General features: G+C 42.3%; 1 protein-coding gene across 4 annotated transcripts in view; it reads left to right on the plus strand.

The window, feature by feature from the left end:
* atl2 (atlastin GTPase 2) overlaps positions 1-12,241 on the plus strand; it is a 42,221-nt gene that overhangs the window by 16,089 nt on the left and 13,891 nt on the right. For all 4 annotated transcript variants that reach the window (XM_033025803.1, XM_033025800.1, XM_033025801.1 and 1 more), the window contains exons 2-9: positions 4,520-4,767; positions 5,783-5,917; positions 8,369-8,473; positions 8,817-8,867; positions 9,130-9,186; positions 10,542-10,634; positions 11,119-11,257; positions 12,029-12,156. In XM_033025803.1, coding sequence (XP_032881694.1) covers positions 4,520-4,767; positions 5,783-5,917; positions 8,369-8,473; positions 8,817-8,867; positions 9,130-9,186; positions 10,542-10,634; positions 11,119-11,257; positions 12,029-12,156 — 956 coding nt within the window. The remainder of the gene's footprint in view (positions 1-4,519; positions 4,768-5,782; positions 5,918-8,368; positions 8,474-8,816; positions 8,868-9,129; positions 9,187-10,541; positions 10,635-11,118; positions 11,258-12,028; positions 12,157-12,241) is intronic.

Genomic DNA, 12,241 nt, shown 5'->3' on the forward strand with positions numbered 1-12,241 from the left:
CTTTTGCACTTGTACTTACGCTTAACATGACGCTGCTGGGTACTGTCCTTCCTGTATATATTGTCCTTCGTACGGTATTGTCTGTATTATTTATTGTGGTGTACGTGGTGGTTGTATTGTACTGTATTGTATCTGTCTGAGAGCGAACCAAGACACATTCCTATCAACATGTTGACATGGCAATAAACTTCTTGAATCTTGAATCTTTCAACTAAAAGTTTTTTTGTTGCCCGAGTAAGAATGTTTCTGAAGTGGGTTGGCTGCAGCTTAGTTGATCAATGATGGTGTCAAATAGTTCTGGATTCAAGTCCTGTTCCAGAACGTTGATGTTCCTTTGTAGCCCCTAAGGGAGTTCTGCACTGACTTCTCCCCTATTTTATCAGTCGTTCCACAGAGCTGTTAAACCCAAAGACCCTTCTACTATCGGACATGATGTTGATCAGGATGAAATGTGGAAATTTTATTGATAGATTTATGTACAGCTATTGATCATATAAAAATATTCTGGTAAATGGTAATCTGTTTATTAACCACCTTGTATCTATAATCACCTATAATCATTCTATTTCTGAGATTGTGAATTTGCTGCTCAGCCCTACAAGTATGTCACCATTAAATAAAATACTAATCTGATTATGACCGTAACTTTGAAATCCTGCCTGCTCTCAGTAACCTTTCACCTCCTTGCTTGTCAAATATTCATCTGCATCTGCCTAAAAATATTGAGACTTCAACTCTTCAATTAGCAGTGGAAGCAAAGATTTGTAGCTCAATAAAATCGCCTCTCGTCTTCTGTGGGAACTCCCTTCCTTTAAACCGTGGTTTTAGATTCTCCAACAAGAGGACCCTTTCTCTCCACATGCTCCTATCAAGACCCATCAAATGTTGTATGTTTCCATAGAGTTGTTTCTCAGAAACATAGAAAATAGGTGCAGGAGGAGGGCATTCGGCCCTTCGAGCCAGCACCGCCATTCATTGTGATCATGGCTGATCATCCACAATCAGTAACCCGTGCCTGCCTTCTCCCCATACACCTTGATTCTGCTAGCCCCTATCTAACTCTCTTTTAAAGTGATCTAGTGAATTGGCCTTCCGTGGCAAAATTCCACAAATTCACAACTGAGTGAAAAACTTTTTTCGGTTTTAAATGGCTTCCCCTTTATTCTTAGACTGTGGGCCCTGGTTCTGGACTCCCCCAACATTGGGAACATTTTTCCTGCATCTAGCTTGTCCAGTCCTTTTATAATTTTTGATGTCTTTATAAGATCTTCCCCTCATCCTTCTAAATTCCAGTAAATACAAGCCCAGTCTGTCCAATCTTTCCTCATACGACAGTCCCGCCATCCCGGGGATTAACCTCGTGAACCTACGCTGCACTCCCTCAATAGCAAGGATGCTTCATCAAATTAGGAGACCAAAACTCCACACAATACTCCAGGTGTGGTCTCACCAGGGCCCTGTACAACTGCAGTAGGACCTCTTTGCTCCTAAGCTCAAATCCTCTCGCAATGAAGGCCAACATGCCATTAGCTTTCTTCACTGCCTGCTGTACCTGTGTGGTGGTTCCTAGGGGTTAGGCCACTCCTTGGGTCATCCCCCTCGGCTCTTGAGGGGTAGGGACGATTGTCTGGCCATGGGGTTTTCCCGGGGGCTGCTTGCTGTGTGTTCCGTGTGTTTGCCATGTTTGATTAAACTTCTTCTGAACCTGCCTGGCGTCTGGCCTTTTCCTGACCGTATCCAGGCCACTACAACTGGTGACCGCGACGTTCATCGCGAATCGTGATGGACAACAATGCCGTTGCGCTGAAACTCCCTACTTGGTGGACCGAAGAGCCTGATATCTGGTTCCAGCAAGCTGAACTCGTCCAAGTGTCGTTTTGGGGTGATGACCATCGACTTCCTGAGCCACCACGTAACTCCACAAGGGGTGGTGCCTCTGCCGGCCAGGGTGGATGCAGTCTGCCGTTTCCACTTCCGACCACAGTTAAGGGCCTCCAGGAATTCGTGGGGGTGGTTGCGTTTTACTGTTTCTTGGCGGCTGCAATCATGCGCCAGCTTTTCCACCTGACCGCTGGTCATCGCAAGGAGGTTGAGTGGTGCGACGAAGCAGTTGCAGCATTTGAGAGAGCTAACGAGGCTCTGGCTGGGGCCACGATGCCCGTCCACCCACGAGAGGATGCCCCGACCGCCCTGACGGTGGACGCTTCTGAGGTGGCGGTCGGGGCAGTGGTGGAGCAGCTCGTTGACGGGTACTGGCGGCCACCCGCCTTCTTCAGCAGTGGTGCTCAGCGTCGTTACTGCGCTTTCGACCGTGAGCTCCTTGCCCTGTACGCCACTTTCGCTAATTCCTGGAGGGGAGGCCCTTCACCGCCTTCACGGATCACAAGCCTCTAATTTTCGCGTTTGCCAAGGTTTCAGACCCGTGGTCAGCGCGGCAGCAGAGGCAGTTGGCTTACGTGTCCGAGTACACCACCTCCATCCGTTTCGTCGAGGGCAAGTACAACATGGTGGCCGACGCCTTATCGCGACCCGCGGTTCACACCGCTCTTCAAGTCGCAAAGGATATTGATTATTCCGATCTGGCAGCCGCACAGCTGGTCGACGAGGAAATGGCCGCCTATCGCACGGCGGTATCGGGCTTGCAGTTGGAGGACGTTGTCTGTGGCCCTGGGGGCGCAACGCTGTTATGCGATGTCTCCACTGGATTTCCGCAACCCTTCGTCCCCGTCGCCTGGCGGCGCAGGGTGTTTGAGGTGCTCCACGGACTCGCTCATCCCTCCATCCGGGCGACAACGGCCCTTATAGCCTCCCGCTTCATATGGCACGGGCTGCGTAAGCAGGTTGGACATTGGGCACGCACCGGCATCCCGTGCCAAACCGCCAAAGTGCAGCGACATGTTCGTGCACCGTTGCAGGAGTTCGCCATCCCTTGCATCCACGGTTTCTAGAGCCACTTGAGTACCCTGGGATGCAGACCATCAGGCCATGGGGATTCATCAGCCTTCAGTCCCATCAGTCTATCCAATACAACTTCTCACCTAATGCAAATTTCTTTCAGTTCCTCTGTCTGCCTAGATCCTCTGTCCTCTAGTACATCTGGGAGATTGTTTGTCTTCTTTAGTGAAGACAGAACCATAGTACTGGTTCAAATCTTCTGCCATTTCTTTGTTCCCCATAATATTTTTACCTGTTTCTGGACCCACATTTGGCTTGACTAATCTTTTTCTCTTAACATACCTAAAGAAGCTTTTACTATCCTTCTTTATATTTTTGACGGGCTTATCTTTGTACTTCATCTTATTACCCCGTATTGTCCTTGTTGTTACCTTCTGATGTCCTTTGGAAGTTTCCCAATCCTCTGGCTTCCTGCTACTCTTTGCTATGGTATACACCTTTTCTTTTAACTTTGTACTGTCCCTAACCTCTTGTCAGCCATGGTTGCCTCTTCCTCCTCTTAGATTATATTAAACTCCAGCATATTGAAGCCTATCTTTCCTAAAAAAAAACTGCCATTATTTGTCAAAGATCCTGCTCACCCTAATTTTAACAGACTGTTTAATCTTGTAACTTTATTCTTTTTATCTCTACATCTATTTTGTCATTCCCACAAAGGGAAATATATGCTTTGTCTTTTCCTTTTTAACCAGGCAATCTCGAGCTCTCAACATATGATTTATTTTTTTTTGTAATGACCTTTGCGGCATTTTATTAAATGCCTACTGGAAATTTATATGTCTTGCATCCACCAGTTCCCTTTTATCCATTGCATGTGACTTTTTCAGAGCTTCAATAAATAGGTCAAAAATGATTTATATTCCCCATGGACTTTACCTGATTATTAATTTTTCTAATGCTCTGCTCTAACATCCTTAATAATCACGAGCATTTTAATCCAAATACAGATGTTAAACTAATTGGTCTGTGGTTTGCTGTTTTATTCTCTTGTGTTGCTGTTTTTAAAATGGAACCTTCGCCAAATCTCGGAATTTAAGAAAATTAAAAAATAAATGATGAACCCATATGTTGTTGGGCAGAGAATACATTTAAATGGTGAAAAGTGAGTTTAAATCACTGAAAATATATTTGCAACTTGCTTATTAATGTGTAACGTTAAACGTGTTACAGCAGCACGTTTATCTGTTTATTTGAATGGATATTTTGATAACTTGCCTATTTAAATAAATGTGTCCTTTTGGGTTTTTTGAGCTCAATGGGCTGGCAACTATTTTTACATTCAGGTGTACCATCTGTTAATTGCAGAACTTAGCAAGGATTCTTGACCAGAACTTTGTATTTTTTTGTCCAAAGTCTGTATCTGTTTGCCTATTTCATTTTAGACTAATTGATTTGAAAGCTAGGAAAGGAAAACTTCATTAAGTTTACGTTTATTATTGTCACGTGCTGATGTACAGCGAAAAGCTGATTTGCATGCTATCCAATCAAATCAAATAAATTAATGAATGGACTGAAACCAATTTTTTATTTGCATCTTAAACTAAGTTACTGTGTTTTTAAACAGATGAGTCTGGCATCCAGGAGGTTCCAATTACTTTGGATGATATACATATGAAAGAGGCCAGGCCTATACAGGTAGTGTTGGCTCATAAAGATAATCATCATTTTGATCTGGATGAAGCATCCTTGGAGCGAATTTTATTGCAAGAACACATTCGGGACTTGAATGTTGTGGTTGTCTCGGTGGCCGGAGCATTTCGTAAAGGCAAATCGTTTTTGTTGGATTTCATGCTTAGATACATGTACAGTCAGGTAAGAGTCTGTCCTACATTTTTTTTACTTTGCTATTAAATCTAATTATTTTGTAATGTAAATGATAGAAATATTTTAAGCTGCTGTATTTAGTCATTGACCACAAAACATGATCTTTATATATGAAATTGTGTGTATGAAACATAATTAATAAAATTGGGAATAGATAGGGTCGATGATCAGAACCTTTTTCCCCAGGATGGAAAAAAAATCCAATACTAGAGGGCCTAGCTTTAAGGTGAAAGGTGCAATGTTTAAAGGAGATGTGCTGGGTAAGTTTTTTTTAGAGAGGATGGTGAATGACTGGAACCCTCTGGTGGATGAAGCAGATATGACAGTGGTGTTTTAGACTTGGGTAATCATATTATCCAGGGAAGGGATATGGTGTAAGTGCAGGTAGATGAGAGATGGTCAACATCATATTCGGCACAGACATTGTGGACCGAAAGGCCTGTTCCTGTGTTGTACTGTTCTGTTAACTCGCAATATCTGCTGCACATGATGCCAATCTTTGCATCCATTTTCACTTGCTCTGAATTCTTTAATTCTTAATTTAAATGACAGATTGTCTCGGTTCCAACAAAAAGTCTACCATCTTCTACCAGATGGAGTTTAGTAAATGTTTGACCTAGGTAGTTGGTCTTTCGTGTACAATGCTCCATGTAATATTATTTAAATCTTGGATCTTCTAAAGTTTGTAGAGTATTTGTGGCAGAATTGCTATTTAAATTATTATTTTTTAAATTACTGCTTATCTTTTGATCAGGGTTGATCAGTGAATTTGTTGAGCATGAATTAACTGCTGAACCGAATAGGTAACTGGAAGCCACAGGATTCTTTGCATGTCTAATTGGAGACCTAGTTAGCTTTTATGGATGGATATAGTTGACTGACTTCAATATTTGAATGTTAATCATAGTAACATAGTTGCTAAGTTCAATGACTCAATGTACTTTGCTCAGGTGAAACATTTTGGCATACAGATCAGTTTCTTAGTGCATCTTTCTCTCTGCAGGAAGCGGGCGGCTGGCTAGGGGGCGATGATGAGCCGTTAACTGGGTTCACCTGGCGAGGCGGATGCGAACGGGAAACTACTGGTATACAAGTTTGGAGTGAAGTTTTTGTGATCCACAAATCAGATGGAAGTCAGGTGTGCCTAGCATTGAACTCTACAAAAAAGATTAAATCACGTGTGTCAAGTCATTATGCATTATTCTGTACAGGAACTGTCTACAAATATTCCAATTCAACCCGATGTTAGAATTTCATGTGGTGTTGACTCATCTCAGCAAGGACAAAATCGAAGCAAGAAGTTTAAATGTTAACTCGTATGAGAAGGGTTATTTTCTTTAGAATTGGGGCAGGGAGGAGGGGAGAAGGGTAGGAACATTTGAAAGCTCTTAAATAATTGCTCACTAGCTGCTAATTTCCATTGCTATAATCCATTAGTACAATGCTAGAGTAGATTCCAATCCTGTTAAAGCTATTAGAATGTAGAACAGTGCAGCACAGGAACAAGCCATTTGGCAAACAATGATTCTGCAGAACATTATGCCAAGTTAAACTAATCTCCTCTTCCTCACATTATCCATATGAACTCTGGAATCTGAATAAGGGTCCTGACCCAGAACATCGCCCCTCCATGTTTTCCAGAGATGCTGCCTGACCCGCTGAATTACTCTAGCACTTTGTCTTCATCCATATCCATCCATTTCCTGCATATCCATGTGCCTATCAAAAACCTCCTAAATGCACTATTGTACTTGCTGCCACCACCCCTGGCAGCACTTTTCAAGCACCCACCACCAATTGCATGTAAAAGAAAACTTGCTCTAATACCCATCTCCTTTAATCCTAGCCGCTCTCATCTTGCAACTCTGCCTTCTGTTCTTTGATATTAACACCCGGGGGGTGGGGGAGGATAGAGAGGGTTCTGGCTGTCTACCCTCTCTAGGCCCCTCAAATTTTATATACTTCTATCGGGTGTTTTGCTGAGTTATTTTGATATTTGTAAAATCTCATGTCTTGGAATAGTAGGGTACCAATATTCAGGAATCCATTTTGAGTGCAGGCACTCCCAGGCTTGCGTAATAGGCGCCTTGCACACTCGCACATACGTAAACAATTTGCAGTAGGAGGTCCTGTTTCCTGAATGACCTGTTTATTTCAGTGGGAGGATGGCGAGGGCTTTCCGTCCGCTTCATTGATGTAAAAGTGTTGCCAGGCCTCGCTGCACTTCCAGATTCAGCCACTGTCGGAGCGACATTGGGAAGAGGAGCAAGAACGAGGGAGGTGGTGGAGAACAACTCCTGGCCAGGTCACCGACATCTTCTGCAAGGTGCACCAGCGAGCACTCCATCACTAGTTGCCGCAGGGTCCAATGGCTGTTGCGGCTCGCGTTGAGCCTTCCACAAAACACTCTTATTCCTGTGGTACTCATTGTCACAAACAACTGTATTTCTCATCAATGAGTGGCTCTTTCTGTTCAAAACCGTGGCTTTGTGTTGGTCAACAAAGCCACCACATTTTGCTCTAACTTTGACGTGCACCTTCTGTTAAAATAAAGGAAACATGGATATATGCATATGAAGCCAAGGTGAAAGCTTTTTAAAATAAAACATGAAGCTTTGAGTACTGTACTGTGCATACATGCCAATAAAGAACCAAACCATTAAACTATTGCTGTAGATGGAAAGTTGTAAATGACCAGTTATTCAAAAGACGCTTTGTTCCCCTGGTGGTTTACATCTGTGTAAATAGCATTTAGAATTATTGGGGAATAAAATGCATCAACCTGCCCCTTGAATATTGCCATGAGGGCAAAATAAAGGTGAGTTAGGGTGGTGTCGATAAGAAATGCTGGAACAATTAGCTGTAGAGGTATAAAGGTGCAGCTGGTAGAGCTGCTGAATCGCACCACTAGAGACCCGGGTTTGATCCCGACCTCGGGTGCTGCCTGTGTGGAGATTGCATGTTCTCCCTGTGACTGTGGGCTTCCTCTGTGTGCTCTGGTTTCATCCCACATCTTAAAGACGTATGGATTTATAGGTTAGTTGGCCCTCTATAAATTGCCCCTAGTCTGTAGGTGTGGATGAGAAAGTGGGATAACATGGAATGAGTGACACGGGTAATGGTTGATGTGGGCTGAGGGCCTGTTTTCATGCAGTAGTTCTTTTTAGAAAAGTGAAGTATAAATGACAGTTAAAAGACAAATTAAACAGCAATATGAAATCCAAAACATAGAGGAACTAGAGGTAAAGTTTAGGAATGATTTCTATGTAGATGGATTAACTGAAATATGGCTACATTAAAAAAGACTGCTTTGTGCAGGGTCGTGAGTGTCTGGGGCGCGCTGTCAGGTTTGGTGGTTGAGGTTATAAGTGACAGGAGCAGAATTAGGCCATTTGGCCCAAGTCTACTCTGTCACTCAATCATGGCTGATCTATCTCTCTCCTAACTCCAATCTCCTGTTTTCTCCCCATAACCTCTGACACCTGTACTAATCAAGGCAGATGTGATTGGCATTTAATAGACACTCAAAGTTTTCAGACTTGCCATTTAAAAGAAATAACTGCTTCAAGCTATAATTATTTCCTTCCAGGTTGCGGTACTTTTAATGGACACTCAGGGGGCCTTTGACAGCCAGTCAACCATAAGAGACTGTGCTACCGTGTTTGCTCTTAGCACCATGACGAGTTCTGTTCAGGTAACGCTCAAATTTGGAGGCTTTTTCCCGTCACTATACTGATTTTAATGTTCTTTAATGTTTTGTGTAGAATAAGAGTTCAGTTACTATATTGAATTGAATCTTGGTGATTTCTCAAATCGTAGTAGTATACAAATGACGAGATAGAATGAGGTGAATGTATTTTGGTGATGCAAGTTATCTGGAATGTACCAGCTGAAAAGGTGATAAGTAGTAACTTTTAAAAATGTGCTTAAAAAAAAAGAGTAAGATAGGACCATTTTACCCAGAAAGACTGGATGATGAAACAAACAGCATCTTTGTGGACAATTCCAAAAATGTTTCATTTCATTTTCTATTTTAGGTATACAATTTGTCTCAGAACATTCAAGAGGATGATCTGCAACACCTTCAGGTACTGTGCTTGTATGATCTTATTCCAGGGACATCTTGATGTGCCATGCATTAGGCTTTTTGTTCTAAGATCCCGTTACAACGACTATCCCCATATGTGACCTCCTGAGGTTCATTCTTGTATTCTGCGATGGTTTTAACTCTCTGGCAAGGATAAGTGATGTTTTAGGTTGGGACCATTCAGACTGACCTGAGTTATTCCAGTGCATTTTGATTAAATCCAATTTGAAAAATGGTTTCACAATCTCTATGCCCTTTTCCAGCTCTTCACAGAATATGGGCGCCTGGCTATGGAGGAAGTGCACCAGAAACCCTTTCAGGTTTGAATGCTTATTATGCTATACGACTGCATTGAAACCATATTTGTTTAGATTAGAGATACAGTGCGGGAAACAAGCCCTTCAGCCCACCCGAGTCCGCGCCGACCAGCAATTCTTGCACATTAACACTATCCTACACAAGGGACAATTTACAATTTTATCAAGCCAATTAACCTACAAACCTGTACGTCTTTAGAGTGTGGGAGGAAACTGGAGCTCCCAGAGCAAACCCATGCAGGTGGCGGGGAGAATGTGCACACTCCATATGGACAGCACCCTTAGTCAGGATTGAACCCTGTTCTCTGGCGGTGTAAGGCAGCAACTCTTTTGTATCTGCTGTTTGTGATACCTTGCTAAGTGCGCAATTGTAGCTGCAGTTCCTATATTTCAACAATGACTACACTTAATAGTAATTGGGACAGATTTGCTGTTGACCTTGGTATTCCAGGGGGAAGTGCAGTGCTTCTCTTGCCGCATCAGTGGTCAAGTGCACGTGTAGAATGAGGATGACATCTGGTGAGGTTCTTCCCCCAGGCTTGCCTACCGACACGGAAATTGAATACTTGGAAAACATCTTGGAACTATTTTAGAAATGTTAATTTTATTTTCAAATATCAATGGAACTTTGGAAAATTGAGACTATTCTGTATCTTCCCTTTGCTCTATTGTACTTGAGTTTGCCATGATTGTATTTATGAACAGTATATCTGAGCTCAGTCATAGTGACACAGCTCAACATGTCCTTCAGCCCAACTCATCCATGCCGACAAAGATGCCACATCTACATTAGTACCACCTGCCCGTGTTTGCCCTATATCCGTCTAAACCTTTCCTGTCCTTGTCAAATATCTTTTGAATGTTATCATCTGTTTGGATAGCAAAACAAATCTTTTCACTCTATCTTGGTACACGGGACTATAATATAAACAAACCGTAAAAATTATGCACTTTAAAACATTTAAACATACTCAACAAAGATTTATCTGCTGTGATCTTGGCAACCTTTCCATTCAATGGTTTTACCAGGCTGGCTGCACTTACTCTAGGTGTAACCTGGCACTGTTTAATGGGCAAGCTTCCCTGCTGGAATGTGGCACATCTGCAGAAGTTTGCAGTGAGCTTGTGAACATCCCCTTGCTGCAAAGGAAGATTACACATCCAGCATGAGTCCATGCTGCCGCTAAACGTCAGAACTTTGGGGTAACTGGTCTACCCAAAATACTGGGGAGCAGATGAAAATTCTGCCTGATTTTTGGAGCATCCTTGCGTTGTGAAATGTTTTGCGGATTCAAATTCCTCTTTTACATATGAATCGGGTGGAAATAATATTGATTTTCTGTATTCTTTCCCTGTAGACATTAATGTTTTTAATAAGAGATTGGAGTTATCCCTACGAACATTCATATGGGCTGGAAGGAGGCAAGAGGTTCTTAGAAAAACGGTTGGAGGTAAAATATTTTAATGTAATCAAGGTTTTGTGTATCTTTGAAATGTTTAACTACATGTCTTGCTGTTCAATTTCATTACATTTGTTTTGTTCCCTACATTCCTACAAGTTGGAGTGAAATCGGAAATTTATAGGATATAAATCCTGTGGCAGATGGCCACCTGTCCCCTGCTGATAGCTGAACCTTTTACAGCCTTAAGATGATACTATATAAGATATTTCTACTCATTTGTCAAGGTGCGGTACCTCAATTTTAGTTTCCTTTGAAATTAATGGACTTGTAAATCCAAGGTCGGTCTGCAACATGTTTATTATGTCTGAGTTGTTATCTTTGAGGGGATCCGGTGATTTTCTTCCAGCAGGAAGTAATTGTTTCTGTGGTGGACTCGCCTGTTAACTTTTGTTTCTGCAATGAGTGTAGAAAGATGAAGTTGGAACCGTTACATTTATTCAGTTAACTCCAGCTATTTTGTTTTCCCCTTTAGATAAAACAAAACCAACACGAAGAGTTGCAGAATGTTAGGAAACATATCCATTCCTGTTTTGCCAAAATCACCTGCTTCCTAATGCCACATCCCGGTCTGAAAGTAGCCACAAATCCTGGTTTTGATGGGAGATTAAAAGGTATTCCAAGGCCCTCAGTGGCATTTGTGTGCATGTTGCATGCAGATATTTGTCTTTGAATTCTCAGATCAGTTGTTGTGACCAGATTTGGCGAGATATTTGACTTTTCTTGTGTTACATTCAAAGAGAATCAGTTCAACATAATTTGATGTTGATTTAAGGGGAGGGGAGGGGGGGGGATTAGCTACAAGGAGGGGGTGGTTCAGAGAAAACAGTCTAAGTGTCCAATCTCTCCCTGTATCCCCTAATCCAGGCAACATTCTTGAAAACCTCCGCTGTACCCTTTCCATAGCCTCCACATCCTTGTAATGGGTCGACCTGACCTGCAGTTTTCTCCGGAATGCCGGAGATTGAGGAGCTGATAGAAGAATATAAAATGGGGGCATGGATAGGGTAGATAACCTGTCTTATTCCCAGGGTGGAAATATCGAAGACTAGAGAGTGGAACTTTAAGATGATAATATTATGCCCTCTAGTCTTTCAAAGGGGATATGAAGTCTTTTTTACTTTTTTTTTGTGTGTGCCTGGTACGCGCTGCCAAGGGTGGTGGTGGAGGCAATTATGATAGTGGCATTTAGGAGGCTTTTAGATCAGTACGTGGATACGGAAGGATATCGGTCATGTATGGATGGAGGAGATTGGTTTATTTTGACATCATGTTCGGCCCAGATATTGTGGACTGAAAGGCCTGTTCCTGTGCTGTAATGTTCTGTGCAATGCAAGCTGTTAATTTAGCCGCTGTTTATATTGCTATTTACTTTGTTCCAATAGATATTGACGGCGACTTTAAAAAGGAACTCCGCAATGTGGTGCCCTTTCTCCTGTCCCCTGAGAATTTGGTAGAAAAAGAAATCGGAGGAAGCAAAGTGACTTGTCGGGATTTAGTTGAATACTTCAAGGTATGAACAGTTAGTGCATGCTGCTGCTGGTATACATATTGGTAATTTTCAGCTGAAATTGCATTTTAGGAGATTACTTACCTGT

The sequence above is a fragment of the Amblyraja radiata genome, chromosome 8, assembly GCF_010909765.2.
Source record: "Amblyraja radiata isolate CabotCenter1 chromosome 8, sAmbRad1.1.pri, whole genome shotgun sequence".
Taxonomy (NCBI): domain Eukaryota; kingdom Metazoa; phylum Chordata; class Chondrichthyes; order Rajiformes; family Rajidae; genus Amblyraja; species Amblyraja radiata.